General features: G+C 49.4%; 1 protein-coding gene across 2 annotated transcripts; it reads left to right on the top strand.

The window, feature by feature from the left end:
- The first annotated feature begins 4084 nt into the window (after positions 1-4084).
- Positions 4085-17075, top strand: LOC122382214 (peroxisome assembly protein 12-like). Of its 2 annotated transcripts, none has more exons than XM_043367259.1 (9): positions 4085-4150; positions 8674-8849; positions 9166-9274; positions 9703-9905; positions 10224-10326; positions 13620-13743; positions 14153-14342; positions 14856-14932; positions 15325-17075. In XM_043367259.1, exons 2-9 carry the CDS (start codon positions 8733-8735, stop codon positions 15443-15445), a joined length of 1044 nt encoding a protein of 347 aa, XP_043223194.1. In that variant the 5' UTR covers positions 4085-4150; positions 8674-8732; the 3' UTR covers positions 15446-17075. The 2 variants fall into 2 exon arrangements, with proteins under 2 accessions (XP_043223194.1, XP_043223193.1); XM_043367258.1 differs by lacking the exon at positions 4085-4150 and adding an exon at positions 4487-4569.
- Positions 17076-18682: the final 1607 nt, after the last annotated feature.

The following is an 18682-nucleotide window of genomic DNA, read 5'->3' as shown; positions in this document are numbered from 1 at the left end:
ATTGCTCCTGGCAAGAACCACCTGCAAGTGATGAGATGGTGCCTCAGTCGTTGAGTGTGCTGCAGTGTGAGAGGCGCCCTGATCTCTACTTTGTGATGGGTTTCCATTGGAGGTTCAACTGAGAAGTGAGAACTGACTGTGACCATGCTTGAGCATGCCAGTGGAGCTTTACATGCTTAGGGCAGCTTTTGAACAGATGCTGATCATGGCATGTCCCATCCAGTTATCACGTGCACAGAATGGTGGGGGGAGGGCAACTCTGGGCTCTTGAGTCAGCCCTACTGCACAGGGGGTACAGATGGCCGCTTACTTTGGTGTGTCCTGCACTGCATTATCAAGCCCAGTCTGCTGCCACAGGCAATGGGTCGGGCTGCACTATATTAAAGGCAGACTATCTTGCAAAGGAGGCTGGCATCCTCTCCCATAATGACACACCAATTGGCAATCATCGCTGCGATGATCACGAGGGTGTCCGCTTATCTGACATGGTGAGGTGGAGAGCCAGCTCAACCTGGCCTGAGGGATGGTTTTACTTCAGCTGAGGCCCCCTTTCCCCGCCTGCCAGGTCCGGTCAAACGACCGCTTCACAGTGAACGACTTGCAGATGTGGATGCCGTCCCACAGCGCAACGAGCGCGCCGACCAGAGGCGGCGGCCAAGAGGCGGCCGCGCTCTCCCAGTCGACGGTCCCGGTGGACGTCGGCAACGCCCACCGCGCGACCATCAGATCGGCTCGCGACCGCGCCGTCGCCGACTGACCGCATGACTGGTATCTGTTCTTGATGTGGGACCGACTGCCACCGCCGGTCGCGGAAGGGCATCGCTCATCGGCCATCGACGTCCACCAGCTTCGCGTGGGTCACTGTTCGGGCTGCCACCAATATACCGAATCGGATGGAACCCTGTCGGCGAATGCCGGCGGTGCCCCGACATCGACTGCGCGGCGGCCAGTGCATCGCGTGCCGGGAGGAGGCTGGCACCCCCGATCGGTCATTGGTCACAAACCGTGTCCCAGCTCATGACTGCATCCAGCGCAGCTCTGTGAGATGTTCTGCTGCAGTCTGCCGCGTGTGTTGAAAGAAGAATGAACATGAGAAAACCTCAAAACTTTATGCCTATTAGTATTTGACCAGTGTTAGAATAAGTTTGGATTTTGAGAATTTGTGTCCCTGTGCTTGTGCCTGTGTGGAAAGGCATGCTTTACGGTGTACCATCTCAATTTGTGCGGCTGCTGACAGGCCACCTGGGTGCCAACGTATGTGCGAATCCGCGAATACGTTGTATTTCGTCAGTCGGTATCGTTCTGAAAATATTGACTGCAATAGGCTATATAGCGTATGACGGTTCAGCCCAGCAGTAATAACTGACCATTGATTGGGCGAATTTTGTGTGGTGGTTCGCTAATACATAACCTAAAGAGTGTTTTGCCGGAATCGTTTAGTAGCAGAACTGACCGGAATATAAGTAGAATGCAACGGTTTGAATCGTTAATTTGTTGAAACGATTGTTCTCTGAGACCACTGTGTAACTTTTGACCTGAGAATCACCAATTATAACAACGGTGGAAGCAGTAGGCACTGTAGAGTGTAGGCAACACTATATAGTTGGCACACTTACGCAAGCACACGACTTACGCAGTGGACATCTGCGTCATGCATTTTAAGGTTTACTGGGAAGAGTGAGAAATTAGTCAGAATATAACTGACTAAGGAAAATAGGCGATATTTTCAATTGAGCTGGGGCGGAGAGGGGGAGGGGACGTATGGTCAGCTATGCCAATAATTCATTCTCGTTATGCAGCTGTGTAAAAGGGCGTCCGTTTTTTGGGGTGAGACCTTCCCCATTGGCCATTTCCAAGCTAAATCGTGGTGGAGAGTCTGGAGACCTCAGCCTCGGTAGTCGGTACCCTGCGCGCTGCGCCACCTTGCGAAACATAAAGCAGCAGTCCTGACATCTGCAGGCGCTACTTTTCATGAAAACGCGGATGTGTTCGCGCTTATGCGAAGAAAATTCTTCCGAGTATGGTTGATAATGAGATTAATTGTTGTCATTTATTTATCAATTCATTAGCAAAAGTACCCTAATAAATCGGTAAAGTAGCTTAAACTGTATCGTATTTCCTTGGGAAAAAATGACGAACTCATCCTAAGACATCCAGATTATTGGATGCGTTCGTCAGTTGTAAGTAGTTCAAGTTTTTGGAAAAATTTGCTTGTGGAAAATCATAATATTTCAAAGATATGCCTATTTTCGAATGATTTATGCATTTATCTGCATTGAAAACTGATTGTAAAGCAAAAGTGCAAAAGATTATTGTCAATTTATTTTCTCAAATCACGATTTACGAACGCACAAAACTCCAGCTTTTAATTTAGTGCGTGTGCGAATTGCGGTCAAGAAAAAAGAATTTAACTGTCTATATTCCTCTTAAAACAATGAAGGATGAATGAGAAAAACGCTGTTTTGAACAATCGTATATTAATTTTTTCTCAATTAAGCGAAAGTACAAAATTTTCAACTATTATTACATTTGCTCTCACAAAACTCATCACTTTTAAGCATGACGTCATGTCAGCCAAATTTACTAGCGCCATCTCTGGAGAGCATCTTTCGAAACCTCCAGACGATAGAGAGAGCCCTGAAATGGAGGGTTTATGAAAAGTAACAAAAATAAACATTCACCAATATCAATATGTTGTTATAAATTTCATATGTAGCATAAGCGCCAATACTGCCTTCATTTACAATGTTGCTACTGTTTTCCACTCACAAACGCTGCCCTCCGTGGACAGCAGCAGCAGCAGTGAAACGTCACCCGTGGTGTGACATCATCACCCATGACGTAATGGAAATCCAGTTGTTACCAAGGCCCGTCAAATCGCGTTTCTCAGATTTTCGGTTTGTTATTTTCATCAAGGTTTTGATAGGTGCTCGCACGGTAGCCATGTTGGGATAGGTGAATTAAAGGTTAAATTATTTAAATATTTTAAAATAATTTAAGACCTGCCAAGCCTAACAATACGCAGAATAATAACCAGAATTAAAAATTGTATTGTGATAAAAATTTATATGTGAATCGAAAGGGTCCGCTAAAAATGACCTTGACCTTTGACCAGTCATTTATCCGTAGTTTGACCTTGCCAAAACAAGAAAAACCAGCAGTAGCATCTCCAACATTGGTTGCATCATTGAGCATAAAATTATTGAAATCTAAGGGGTCCTCCTTTCTCACCTGACCACGTGGTCACTTCCACTTCCTGTATTACACATACGTGACCTTGATTCTGACCTTTGACCTACTATATATCAGTTCGTGCTGCTTGCCAAAGTAAGATACTGATATTTTTGAAATCAGCTCTTCATGGACTATAGTTGTACCAATTTTTACGAGAATCCAAAGGGTCCGCCGAGAATGACCTTGAACTTTGACCTAAGATTCCTCAGTTCTTAGGGGGTGCCAAGCCTAGGTGATTTATTTTCATAATAAGCATGTCCTGCTCTATCTATCCTGTGAATTTAAATCGATTCTGAGGGGTCCGTTTTTGTCATTTTTTCCACGAATGTGGTGCTGGAATCCGAATCCGAAGTTGAAGCCAACTTTATGAACGTGCCAAAAAGCCAGTATGTGTTTATGGGCCTGTTCCAGCGCCTCCAGTAGAAATTCTTGACTGGAGGCTCTACCAGAGGTTTTACTGGAGGCGCTGGAACGCAATCTGGAGATTTCTGGAGATTGGCATCACATATACCAAAAGAATGACGATTGTTCTCTCTTGAAACGCAAAATTTGTCTTCAATTTTATTAAGAAAGATTAACAAAATTGTAGCAATGTAATATTCTTTACATTCAAGTAGTAAAATAATCAGTCAAAAGTCCTTTGTTTACATTCGTGATTGTCAAATGTGCGCCATAATTGTAGACCAGAGCCTCCAGAGAAATTTGGACCTCCCAACTCTCTGGAGGCTACTGGAGGTTTCTGGAGCTTTGGTGAGAGCTTTCTGGAGCTTTCTGGAGGCGCTGGAACGCTCTCTGGAGGATTCTAGAGCTTTCTGGAGCTTTCTGGAGGTTTCTGGAGGCGCTGGAACAGGCCCTATGCCAATCCGTGGCAATTCACAAGACTCGGACCAATGCGCCGTTTCTGTCAACGCTCGAGGTAAGTAGTAATTCAAAGTCTTGCGTGCGTTTTGACGTCATAAAAAACTTGTCTGTGGACCTCTGCGGCCTGCAATGGCTTGAGCAACTCTTTGTTTGTGTTTCCTTCCTGTTGCTGCACGAAGGAAACAAACAAGCTGCACGTAGATCCAAAATATTACAATGCAAATACAATATAATAATGTAGGATGTATTTAGTCACAAGTTTGAGGCATTGGTTGAGTCAAAGGTTGAAGCCATTTGTCAGAAACGCTAGCTTTATGAAGAATCAATGACGTCATTGAGAAGCGTTTGTCCTTTCAATCATTCGCCATTCGCCATCAATTCGAATCAATTCGTCGATTTTTGAGTCTTTTCCGGCCTTGATTCGAGTCATTTTGGTTCGTTTTATTATTGACTTTTTGTCAGAGTGCTAAAAAGGTACAGCAATGTAGTCTTGGTTTTGACTAATTCTGCTGAAGTTTTACATACAAATGGAAATGCTGTGTGACTTGTGCCAGAGCCCTATGAAGGCTGCATACCCATAGGCCCACTGAGACCAAACATGGCTTTCGCATCCGTTTCATCGTTTCTATTCTCAGGATATTTAAATGTTTCTCCTCCACACTGCAACCCCTACCCGGGCTGGTCAGGCAACTATTTTTGTGTAAATTTAGCTTGAATTTTTGAATGTACGGAACGGATCGGAGCCAGAGCCCACGCTAAGCAGAGTTTGTGCAGACCCCGACCCCTACCGTGCGATCGCGCAATTCTGGGTAATGGGAGAATTTAGGTGCAAAAGTTTAACGTGCCCTTCAAAGCAGGACACGGCACGGCCTGTCCCCCTCAACTGACTTCAACTGGCTGCGGCTGCTCCCACCAACCGCAGACCATCCCCATCAGGAGTCTCAAATACCGAGTGCCGGAGCGTCTCAAACCCGGGCTCTCACTACCTGGAGTCCGGTGCTCTACCAACTGAGCTACGGGACAGGCAACTTTCCCTTGCAGTCGGCTCCCATTGGAGCGCAGTGCGCACCGTAGCTCCTAAGTCCTAAGGGAGCACCTGCACACCCCAGGGCCTTGTCTAAGGAATTTTCACTGTGGGGGCAGAGACTGAAGGACCAAAACCTAGGGTACCCCCAAATCCTGTTTTCTCACTGGATTTAGGCCACTTGTTTTTTGTCACAGCCCTGAGACCATGATTTTTTTTTAACAAAAAAGGGCAATCCGAGCATCCGAGCCATGCTCGTACCGCGTACGGGGGGGGGGGGGTCGAACGGACCCCCTCGGTTTTTCACGAATAACTCGCGTAAAATCGGCCGGCTGACTGCGACGAAACTTTCAGTACCCTCGCGTTAGTGTCACTTTTACACCTACTATGATAATGTCATGACCCTGACCGTAATGACCTTTGACCTGTGACTCTTCACTCTACACACCCGCGCAGCAAACCTTCCCATCGCGCAACATAATTCGTCACTTCCGACCAGCCCTGACGCAATGATTCGACAGCGATTCAATTAAAAACTGGGCCCCCAAGTCCTATCGAACTACCCAATAAATTTACCCAAGCAGTCCATTATAAATATTCACGTCTTCACGCTTTGTCCCCCCCCCCCAAAAAAAAAGAAGCTTACATGGTGTTGTCGCTATGCGCCTAATCCTTACGCTCAGCCCGAGAAAGGTAGCTCTGAACCATCAGCCGGTTGGTGCGAATCACGGAGCGAATATATGAGGGACGGGAGCTGAATGATTGCATGTTGGCAAGGATTGAGCAGACTTCCTTTCTGTGGCAATTCTTACTTGAACGGCGTTGTTGACCAAGCCGGTCACCGAGAGGTCGATGATGATAGCAGTTTGTCCGTTGTCGAGAACGTGTACTTTCCTCGATCCAGCCCTCGATCGCTGTCGTACTGGCTCTTCCCTCGTCAGCTGCTGCCCGTCGCGCTCCTCCCGTCGTGCTCCTTCCTCCGTGCACTGCCGTGTCCTCTGCACTCCGCCCAGTCAGACTCGATGCTCCGTGCACTCCGGTGTCCTGTGCACTCCTCGGTCGGACTCGATGCTGCGTGCACTCCGGTGTCCTGTGCACTCTTCGATACCTCCTCCATGACTGCCTCGTTCCTTTATACCCAGATTACTATCGCGTTGGTCTTCCAGGTGTGATAAGCATGGCTAGATATTCGTCGGTGTGGCGTGATAGGCCTAGTATCTTTATCTGTATGATGACTCATGAGTGGCCTCGGTCCTGCACACCTTTGTTCTGCTGGGAAGCTGAGGTACACTGTCCGGCGTCGGCGCTTTATTGCTTGGTTTGGTTGTAATCACGATATCTCGGGTATTGTTTCATATGTATGGTCCGCCTGGTCATTGAACTTCCCAGCTGTTCCTGTTTTGGCCGAACGCTCGTGATATTAGCGAATTCGTCAGTTATTACTCTGTTTGCTGGACGCTCATTTGTCCCAGCTGCCGTCCAGTATCAGTAATCCCCGACCGTCGGCGTCGCTGCTCGTCAGGTGAATGCCAGATATGGGCATTGGCGTGCCCCACTCTCGGCACGGAACATCTGCTCTTCTGGACGTACATATTTGCACCTCCGATTCCGCAGGGAGGGTGACTGGGAATTTTTGTTAGCGTCTGTCGGCGGCTGATAACTTCGTCGGCGTGAGTGTGATTTTGATGGCTTGACGCCTTCTATTAGCGGCATGATACGGCCCGAGGGATCCCTGCGTCAGCTGTTTCTTGTTTGACATACTCACACCGGTGTCGATCCACTATAGGTCGAGACGGCGCCGGTGGCGATATCCCGCGCAGGTGCAGAGGGTTGGCGCACAGGATGCCGGCCGATTGCGCTTTGGAGAGATAAAGTTCCGTTATGAGCTTTACCTGTAGATGCGGGCGGGGAGGCGGCAGTGTTTACACCTCTGCAGTGCCAGGTGTAGCCTGTTTTTGGCGTGGCCACCCAATTGGCGTGCGACCGATAAGAGGGGTCGACGCTACGTCGGGTCCAGGTGGGGTAGGCCATCTGCCGCCTGCGCCCTGTTGACCAGCGTTATCCATGAAAGTGTCGGTAATTGAAGCGCCGTTCTTCTCAGATGACTTCACTTTTGCGTGTTTGGCTTTTAGTCTCACGCCAATACGCATGCCTTATGATTCTGTCAATTCCTGTAAGCTATGATTCGAAAAAATGTGGCTTCCGTCACATATGTATCGTATGTCTATTATAATGGGTTTGACTCCAACGACGCGGACGGCACTTATGAAATGAAGTGCGTAGATAGGCACTAGAAAACAATATCCTGGACAATTGGGCGTGGACAGGGCATATTTTAACAAATTTTTACTGCGTCCCAAAGTTGAGCAGAGGGCACGTGCTACCACTAAGGGCACAGGGCAAGGAACAGAGTAGGGCACTGAGAAGGGCAGAAAGTAGTGCACGGCAGGTTTCAGGGCATGGCACAGGACATTTTAGAGGGAAGGGTACAGGTCAGGGCACACAGCAGGGCACAAGTCAGGGAACCGGACAGGGCACAGGGCAGGGACGCAGTGGGTCAAATCAGCGGGGGCTATGTCCCAAGGCGAGGGGGCTGCGTCCCAGAATGGGACGCAGTAAGTGCCTTAAAATATTCCCTGGGCGTGGAAGTAGCCTTCCATCAGACTATGCACTATGTATGCATTGTATCGATACATGCGGCTATCACGAGATATCCAAGGGCTTATTGAAATTCTCCGTCCGTGATATCGTTACGTGCACAGCACCATCATCAACTTCGGCGCGCGCGTGATATCTGGCCGGAGGAGAAGGGATCACATCAGCGACGTCATACGAGACCTTAAATGGCTCTCAGCGTCACAGCTGCACACCTACCACGCGCTATGCCTGATGAGACGTTTACTGGCCAACTCGGAGCCGCATTCACTGGCGCAGAAGTTGGTACGGAGGCACAACATCCGGCAAACCCAAACACGGCAGGACGACCATCTGGATCTACCAGTGATCAAGACGGAATACTGCAGACGCCGTTTCTTCTACAGAACTGCCGATGTTTTCAATCGTCTTCCCTCTAGAATCTCAGTCAGACGCATCGGTGCATTCAAAAGGCGTCTCCGCGCCTATCTGGCCGACGCAATGCCGTAACAATGTCTAGTGCTGACACATGTGGCGCAACGCATGCGTATGTCTGTCTTTGTAATGCGCGTGTTACTTATCATCCCTCTATGTAATATTTCGCTTATCACCTTTTATATGACTCTAGGCATGAAAAACCGGCATGATACTGGATGACCTTACGATGAATACAGAATGCAGTACACCGATGACTGCTCAGTGTGCAAGCATGCCTAATCGCCAAAAATGCGTAAATCCGTGGACGCATTCCCCGTTCTGTTCAACCTGACTAAATATCCGCAGCTGGTTTGGTCTCATCCAAGTTTGTGTCATGCGAGTGGACCGAACCCTCATCCACCCAATGAGTTGGAGTGAATCACTAAAGCCTAGCCTTGGACCTTGTTTTAGCAGTGTCTTACTAAAAATGCCTTCGTTTACAGACTGCTTTGAAAATTAGTCGTGTGGCCTGTGCGACCATCCGTTCACCGTTGTGGCTGTGATGGCGGAGGCCGTGCACCAGACGGACACCGCCTCCTCCAAACCCTCGCTGTTCGAGCTGATGGCCGCAGATGGGCTCTTTTCGTCCCTTCATCCAGCGGTTAGGCATGCTTGTAAGGTGAGTCCAATCAGTTTGTTTGTAGGGTCTCGACTCTCATGACTAATGCATTCATCAAAATGGTAATGAGTCAACTAAAATGATAACAATTGCCATTTCTTCCTAATTTTTGTAGACCACTTTGGGTACGTCTCTGTTTGCCTAAGATTACTTTGTTCGCCTGCATTGGCTGCTGATCAGTGATCATACGCTTGTCATGTGATATGTAACCTATGCATTATGCAGTATGCACATTGCAGATACATTTGTGACTTGTTATGGTCACAGGCAACATTGTTTTGATACGTAAGCGTCTAACAATCGTCAAACATTTCAGATCATTGCAGCTCGGTATCCGTCTACACAAACCTGGCTGGAGCGCCACTTTGACGAACTTTTCCTGGTTGTCAACGCGCTCTTCCAGAGGCATTACCTCTTCACATATGGTACGTCATTGCGTCTTAGTGCCTTCTCGTTGGTCACTGCTTTCATTTCGTATATTTCTGCTGTAACTGATCGTTGCAATTGTGCATAATGTGAGCTAATGTTCAGGTGGCCGATATTTGTTGATGGCGTGGTGATGGATGATATGGATGATATGGAATGTAGGTATTACTATCCAGTAGCCTCCCAGTCGAAATGCAGTCAGAGGCTGGGTCATTACCTCATACCTTTGCGTATGGATACGAATAACGTTTCGCTGATGTCGGCACTTTCAAATTCTCGCTAATCAACCCGATCGTTCTTCATTTTCTCATTCAATTGTCGATCGATTGACATTTTGTCTGCCATCTGTCTCTGTGGCGCCTGTCTGCTCCGTTCTTCGAGTGTGACCCGACCTTCCCCTGTTGTGACCGCCCTCCGGCTCCGGCAGCCGGCTCCCTGGCCGAGAACTTTTACGGCATAAAGCGGACGCCGGTGTCCGGTGGCGACGGCAGGGCCGGCCTGCGCCTGCTGCCCGGCGAGGTGTACCGCAGCCTCGTCTGGCTCTGCGCCTTCCCCTACGTCAAGGCCAAGCTGGACGCTCTGTTCGAGGAGCTGGAGCATCAGGAGGCCAGCGGTGTCCGCCCGGAACAGGTGGGCTTCCGTCACCCGCTGTTAGCCGATTAAGGCTTCCTCAAGTTTTCCAATCTCAGTAGGTGAAAACCTCGATTCGTTCATATTCCGACTGGGCCTGTCGTAGGAAGCAGAGTCCTTTCCAGGAGACTAATTCAGATCTGAAAGATAGATGATACTTAAGTTCGGGCTACATATCTCCGCGCTATATGGCAGCTGAGGGCAGCCCTATAATGGAGTGCGCTGTCTCTGTGGCGGCTTTCACAGTCGTATTGACGGAAACGGTGGAGACTGGGGTGCGCTGTGACTGTGTGACTGATGGTGTCGATGTGTCGCCAGGAGTGGCGGCAGCGGGCGCGCCAGCTGGTGCTGCGACTGTATCCTCCGGTGCACGCGACGTTCTCGACGGCGGTCGCCTTCTGCTACTTGGCTTACATGTTCGGTAAGGCTGAGACGACCACGACATTTTGCCACTTTTGGAGATGAGATAAGAATTCACAACATGAAACCTTGATCATGTCTATAGCATCTTTAAAGGGACTATCCCACCTTTACATTAGGTTTGAGTTGAGATAGCCAAGTTTGCGGCGAGGTTCAGAAACCACTATCTATCTTGGTCGCAACCCCCGCATCCTCGTGGTGTTGAAGAAATTCGTTCCCTTCATTTGAAAATGTTCCCTGTACAAGTCCCAATCTCTTAACCATTAACGGCAATCTGATGACGTCATTTGTCTTTTGAACGCCTGTCACGCAAGCAAGTGAAGTATCACTTGATTTACGAATAAGCCAATCAGAGATACTTTTGCTATTGTATAAGCCGCGTCATATTTGAGAGCAAGTATATTTGCTGCTAAATTTCCCTCCACATTGGCATGAAGGAAATCCTTCATTACGCCACAGATCCGATCTAAATGACGTCACAATGAAATATAAAAGTCGCAATATCTCAAAAAGTATAAGATGAAAACGCGTAAAAACATGCAGAATTCGTCACTATATCATGAGTAACATTTACGAATCCTAAACGGTACTTTTTAGAAGGTGGGATAGTCCCTAGGGTGGCACTTAGCAATAGGGTGAATTTTATGTTATCCGATTTTTAGGCGTGCGGGTAGTTTTCTGGTTCCATTCCCGTAAAAAATGATGTGTGCAAAATGATTTTGAAAAAAATATTGATATTTAGGGGTCGCGAATTGAGGTCAAAGTTGACATTTTTGGGCAAAAAATCAACTTTTTGGAAACTACTTAAAACCTATTTGGAATGACATATGTGGTCATTAAGCGTCATTTCAGACGTATTTTGACCTTTATTTGTATAACAATTGTTTATCCGATCACTTCCGGCCGATCGTAGCCAGTCCAGGTCAGGCCAAGACAGGTCTGATCTGGGCTGTTTTACCCATGTCAGGCCTGTTTTGACTTGCGACCGGTACCTTCTCACAAAGGTCATATCCTCTGATTAGTGTGAGGAGTGACCGGTCTCTCCTGTTCCAAAGGGAGGACGAGCCCCACGGTTCTATCGGTTCTTGAGACATGCTCCTTTTCTGTGAAGAATGTGAAGAAGTTGGAGTCAGCCTATCGCCGGCGGGCGAAAGCAGAGGCGAGAGTGTGCATTGAGCTGCACTGGTTCATTGTGCTTTCGGGATGTTCTTCCGTGGGCGCTCCTTCCGACTCTAGTGCCAGTGCCAGCAACAGACTTACCCGGCCGTTGCGGCGCGCACACGGAGGGAACGTCTTTGACGATGGCTACCATGAGAGACAAACGTTGACTCACACTCCCAAGCGCATGCGGGCGAGCGGACGTCCCCAACAGTGAACTGGCCTCGACCGGGCCAAACTGCCCAACCGTAATGTGTGAAGAACACGTGAACCTGTTATCAACTGCGGCACGGAACTTAGGATACGACTCCGGCTGAACCGCGAATCCTGAGCCGCGAGAGAAGGAGCGTCGACCGATTCTAGGTCCTGGTGCTGGGGAGGGGGAGGGATTGGGGTGGCCAAGCTCCTCGCCGTTCCCAACCTCCCCTCCATCCAAGCACAGGAGGCCATGCTCACAGCGCTGGGGGACTAGGAACTGGAGAAGCGGAACTGCGGCCTTTTGCTTCGACGCCACGACGGGGAACAGCATGCTGGCGAACGGTACTTTAACCCTTATCGAGCAGAAGCTGGATCGGCCCGTCCTCCAGCTGGCCTGCCGGCACCACGTGTAAGAGCTGGTCCTAGAGAAGGCCTTCTCCACCTGCCCTAGAATCTCGAGCGGCCTCTACATCCGGCTGTTTAAGAGGTTCAAAGGCGGGTGGGAGTTCATACTTCATTGACAGGATCACCACCTGTGGCATTCGTCGTCGACGACGTTCCGGAGGACTAGCTGCTGGTCAGCTTCCATCGCTTCCATCTATGCCTAGCTCCGGGAAGACTACTGAAAACTTCTGGAGCTCTGCGTAATTGCTCTCGGTGGAGTTCCAAGCACGGCATCCGTTTCTCCGCCTCAGAGTACTCCACTGAGTTAGATGGATGGCAAAGACCATCCGCGCTGTGGATGCCTTCCTCTTCAGGGAGCGGCTCCGGCTGACGGCGGCCGAGGCCCAGGTCATCAGACGCTGTGCGTTGTCCGTTGCCTGCAAGTTTGCCGCCGCCGCCGCCGCCTGGTTTAGTACTCTACTGCCACTGCGCCGGCTCTGGACCTGACCTTCGTGAACTCGTTCTGCACCTACCCCGACAAGGAGCTGTCGAAGGCGACAGTCCCGGTCTTCGGCCGTCACCTGTAGTACTTGAGTGATCGGCTGGTGACTCTGGAGCTTTTAGACCCCGACTCTCGGGCTCAATCAAGACAGGGTGCTGGCAATAGACTTGTAGGAGAGGGAGGACGAGGACCCGCCCCATAAGTCCTTAGTGGACACTATGAACGCCGCTCTCGCGACCGAGACGTTGGCGAGCTTCCTCACACCATCGTTCAAAAAGGATCCACGATCTGGACGCGGGGCTCATCATCAATGACCTAGGCCACTAGGGGGACAGCAGCTACCAAACCACCGCTCGTGTAGTCCGGGAGCTGCGGGTGGTGAATGACTTCACCAGGCGCGGTATGGCGCTGATGTAGGACTGGCACTCATGAAAGACAAAGATTAGCGCCAGTTCTTCCTCCATGTCGTTAAAAAGATCACAGAAAACGCTAACCTGACACCCGCAGATCGACTGCAATTGCTAACCAGGCTACACACAAAGTGATCTGGGTGCCCGTTGCCCATGATATCCCTCCCTCCAATGAGGCGCCAATAATCTACTAAAGAGGAGGAACTGGAGTAGTAGAGTACATAGACCAGCGTTCTGGCGTGACCGAAGCTGCATGAAATATCAATAAACAATATGAAAATGACTAAGAAATGCCTTATATCATCCGATTACAGCGTAATAGGAAAGTCAGAAACGATTTTAATGATATTGAAATCTGCTACCAAAATCTCAATTTTGACCTTGATTCGCGACCTCTAAACATCAATATTTTCCCATAAAAATTTGCCTTTCTTATTTTTTACGGGAATGGAACCGGAAAACCACCCGCACGCATTAAAAATCAAAAATTGATTTTTAAGTGCCACCCTAATAGTCCCTTTAATAATTTGCATTCATTAGCCAAGACGTACCCTTAAATTCACATTTCACATGTCTCATCAGCTCATATGTTTCTTGGATTTAGGCCAGTATATCAGTAACAACTTTGTTGGTTTTTGGCAGACAAATGCGGCTACCACTCGCCGCTGAGCTGGCTGTCTGGTGTGCGCCTGGAGACGGTGACGGCCGACGACTGGCGGCTGGCTCGAGAACGGGACGACAAACTCTCCTCCTGGACTCGCCTCAGGTGAGCCAACAGCCGCGCACTCACCGCCGGGAGGGGTGTGACGGCAGCGCGGGCTGAAGGGACGGGGCGCGACCGATTGGGATGTGCTCTGGTGCGCGGCGTGGGGGTGTGAGTCTCCCCAGGCTGAGGGAGTGGATAGGCATTTCTCTGTAGTTGAGTAGGACTGTAGTACCCTCTGGGAGATGGCGGTGTAGCTGATGGAGGTGTCTTGCGGGGTGGGAGGTATTGCCGGGGCCCTAAAGGGGGGCCGGCCCGGTTACGAAGATGGCGAGCTTAAGTCCTGACGTGATGTGAATGTAATTCTGTCTGACTGACTGCCTCCTGACGGGATGTCCGATGTCGGTGTAATTCTGGGTGCCTTGTGACGGGGTGTGGGGAGTAATCCCCTCTGACCCCGCTGCGCCGGCAGAGCTCGCGGCCTGCCGGCGGCGCTGACCCTGTACGGACTGCACGCCACCACGCGGCTGGCCAGTCACGCGCTGCAGGTGGGCTCGTTCCTGGTGCAGTTTCTGCAGTGGTGGAGCGGCGCCGGAGACCGGGACGGTCGTCGGCTGGGCGCGGCCGACGTCGCACCGCCCGACTGCCGCCCGCTCGCGCAGGTCAGTGGCCCACCGCGCCGCGCACCGCGGCCGGATCGTCAGGGGTCGCCGAAAATGACTGCTGTAGTGACTTGTTTGTAGTGGAAGGACAATAGAACATTCTTCATTCAACAGCAATTTAATAATACCAATTTGCCGTTGAGCCGTCCTTTTTTTAAATTATAACCGTAAAAGAGGCTCGCCTCAAATGGTCCTAGCTGGCAGCTCGCGACCTTTCCACCTACAACGCTGCTTGTACTACTGCCTAACAAAAAAGTGGGGCTGCTTGACTGTCGTTTCAGTGCGTCCCCGTTGCAGTGTCCGTTTTTTAATTTCATCCAGACGTATTTTGATAAATTATGTTAGGTGTCTGTGGTTCCTGGTTTTGTGCTATCTCATCTTATATTGCCAGTGCTGTGACGTCCAAGTTCGGTGACCGTGTTGCCCTGTCTTGAATGTTACGGTGACCCTCGCCTGCTGTCCGTGTCTCGTACACTTTACCCCGCTCTGAGACTGTCCCGGCCGGCGTTCCAGGGCGAACCGGAGGCCGACGGACGCTGTCCGCTTTGCGGCAGGACACGCACCAACGAGGCAGTGCTCGCCGTGTCCGGGTACGTGACCGACCGTCCGCCGGTGTCGACCGACACTATCCAGCCAGTGCAGTCCACTCGGCCAACACCAAAGTCTGGAAAATATCCATTCCATAATCCGAACCCATTTTGACCGGAAAATGCCCTTTCTAAAATAAACATGTAAATCCTTTCTGGTTTGGAAGGCGCCATTCACATATCGCCAAATCGTACTCTAAAGCGTTAAACGCCTCGAAAAGTGCGTGCATGATGGACAATAACGGAAAACCATCAGCCGCTAGTGTTAGAAACCTTTGTCGTTTCCCCAGTTTTTACTGCTGCTCGATCCATTAGATTCTGTATGACTTTCTTGTGTGATTCACGCTGCGCCGTCGCGGCCGCACTGACCGCCCACTGTGTCGGGCTTTTTTCAGGTACGTGTTCTGCCACCCGTGCATCTTCCGGCACGTCAGTGAGAAGGGCCGGTGTCCAATCTCGTGGTACCCGGCCAGCACGGAGCAGATCTACCGACTGAGCGGTCCCGGCGACGACTGACGCGCCACACCGCCGGCCTCCGCAGAGTAGGACGCTTTCCATAATCTGTGATATTGTCAGCGTCTCCATTAATTAGGGGTCCGTACAAAATATGTGATAGGTTGAATAATTGGTGCGAATTAGCCTGCTACATTGTGCGGCATGAAATGGGGATCAGTAGCTGCTGCGTAGAACTTTGGTCTTAACATTCGTAATACCGTAATGTGATTTTCCGAAATCATTTATATTCTCCTCCCTTTATCTGATTTGCGAAACAACTGGACAGATTTTCAAATTTATGTTGCCACAGGTTTTGATGACTGCTCCAAAGTAATGCTTGTTAAATAACGAGCCCCAACCGACCTCTGGAATATTCAGTCGAGCACGCCCGGCTTAGGCGGGGGGGGGGGGGGCAGATCATGCCCCTGGTCTTATTTTCGAACTGAGGCCTCTTGCACCAAACTACCTAGCTGGGTAAAATCGAAAAACCGGTTTCAGAATAAGCTAATCTAACGGTGGTAAATTTGTTTACAATAGCCCGATACATTGTCCTACATGTGCTTGCTAAATTTTGCACGCAAATTGTTACATTTGAGACTTGGACTGGGTATACGATGCAAAATAATCCAAGCATTGGTGCAAGAGGATTTTGGTGCAAGAGGCCTCGGATGTTCGTAATAATACGGAAAAGGTAATTGCCGATCTTCTTATCCCCGGTGAACTTAGACCACGCGGAGGTCTGCCTAGTTGGGCCTGTGTCCATATCCTGGTGAGCGCATTCAGGCGCTGACGGCTGAAGCCGTCCCCCACTTGTGCCATGCTTGTGGCGGAGATCTTTGGAAGGTCTGCTGCTGAGGATTCCGTCGCCTTGACGTAGTCCTCGACGTCCTCGATAGCTTGTCGTGTCGTGTTCTTTGAGATCGACTGATGAACTGCATATGCGGACATTTACTTATGTCCTGCTTAGAAATATTTTATCGTGATTCGCTCTGTCATAGTATGTATTCTTTGAGTTTACAGCCTTCAGGAGAGCACTGAGCAGTGCAAACATTCATCATTTCAGCATATATGCATCACAACAGTAGGTGATGTAAGTAGGTAATCAATAATCACTGCTAGGTTGAATTGTACAATGTACCTACACCTAGCCAAGATTTGCTCTGCAAATGACCTTCAAATGAGAAAATACTGCATATTGCTCGTGTTGTAAGCCGGCGCCGACTTCGGTCGCCGCCGCTTCACCGGCGTCGAGCTGGCTTGGGGCGAGCCCTTTGCCGCGCCGCCCGAGCCCGTGTGAGGGATGATTGTGAATTGTGATCTCGTTGTTGATTTTGATGGGCTGTCCGCTCTCATGATGCCTTTTGGGCCGCTCTCATCCGACCCACACCTCTTCCTAACATATTCAACTATACATATTCAACTAAAACATTAGACTGATCTTGATCTTGTATTAGCTTACGGGCCTCCACAAAAATACTTGTATATGGGCCCAGTACATTGGATTAGGGGTATCATGGGGTATGTAACAAGATGTGTCTAATTCATTCATAAATGAAACTCGCGCACCATTTATGGCGACAAAATCCGCTTCCATATCATACGACCTTGAACTCTAGTGCTGTCATAAACATGGAGGTGCAAATTATAATCACGATAACATGACAAAAAAAATCAAGTTGCGTGATTGTGAGATGCCTAATCAACTCTAAAAAATCATTAATGGTGATTGAGACCCTAAAAGCATGGTTTTGTGCGAACTTTTCAAAGGTGGCAGTCTCGCCGGCCGAGGGGGGTGCCACCTCCCCCCCCCCTCATAGGTTTTTTTTTCGCGATAGCTCCGAGCACGCTGGAGATAGAGAGCTGAAACTTGGCATACCTAACCTTGATTCAAGCCGGATCTTTTGACACCAACCGCATTTTTTGGGTCAGGTCAGGTCACTGACCTATGACGTCTTAACCCGCGCACCGACGGGGGTCTGCGCCAACTTAGTACCGACGGGGGGGGGCGGATGACCGCCCCCCCCTGAGATCTCGAGAACGAAGCAAGATAGCGACAAGCGGTAAACGGCATCGGATACGCACGGTCAAGATCTACAATTTTTACTAAGGTCATTTTCAGTTCAGGTCAAAGATGACGTCACAGGGGTCGAAAAAGTCAAAATGGCGGCGCTAAATATGGAGAGAGTTTTTCTCGAATAACTTTCGAATTAGTCAAGATAGGAACAAACTAAGGGCATCATCGTGATCCTCTCGTCAATCCGCATCGAATGATATATATGTTGACCTCGAAAGGTCAAGGTCAAAGGTTGACCTCAGGTCACGTGACCTCGAGGTCATCATGTATATCATTCGATGCGTCTTGACGAGCTGAACACAATGAGACCATCCACGCGTCTTTATCTTGTTCCTGTACGGAGTTATTGGCCAAAAACCTTTGGTGACCTTTGATGACGTCACATGACCTCACAGCTGCCCAACAGCAAAACAGACCTCAAGGTAGTGAAGGTTGATCGTATATGAAGTCATGTATGGTATATGGGGCCATTCCGACCCGTTTTAGTGGTAAAAACAGGGAGTTGATTTTTCCCCCATTGACTTATAATGGGGAGGTCGCGAAATTGACCTGACCTTAGGTCACCGATATCAAAATTCCGAGATATACAAATTGTAGCTACTAATGACCTAATAACATCCTGCGACTTTCAAAGGCCTCCGACATCTACTGTAGCTCTGGCACGGTGACAAAGTTGCAAAAAAGTGACTTGAGGTTGGGTCATTCAAAGTGACCTGGTGACCTGACCTTGAAAGGTAGGAGGTTCAAACTTGCACACCATGTGTAAAATTGATAAGGAAATAGTCATACCAAATTTCGCGGCGCTACGCGCCGCGGTTTTCCCGCTATTCGCGAAAAACCTCATGGGGGGGCGGATATCCGCCCCCCCCCGTCGGTGCGCGGGTTAAGTGAACCTCTGCACGGTCTTCAGATGTCGCTACTTCACAACGCCCTCACTGCCAGAGGAGATGTCACAGGGAAATGAAACTTGCAGGACCTAGTATCCATCATGAGTCTCACAACTTGTATATCTCGGATTTTTCCTAAAGGTCATATGAGGTCAGGTCATTTTCGTGACCTCACCATTATAAGTCAATGGGGAAAAATGAAAACTGCTATTCTGGCGCCGGGAACGATCTCCAACTATCTCAAGCACACAGAATCGTGATTTGATGCACTCCTTGCAAGGTTACATGCGTCACTTT

Source organism: Amphibalanus amphitrite, unplaced genomic scaffold (genome assembly GCF_019059575.1).
Source record: "Amphibalanus amphitrite isolate SeventyFive unplaced genomic scaffold, NRLGWU_Aamphi_draft 000135F_arrow, whole genome shotgun sequence".
Taxonomy (NCBI): Eukaryota; Metazoa; Arthropoda; class Thecostraca; order Balanomorpha; family Balanidae; genus Amphibalanus; species Amphibalanus amphitrite.
Note: the sequence above shows the minus strand (reverse complement) of the source record. Positions and strands in the feature narration are given on the sequence as shown.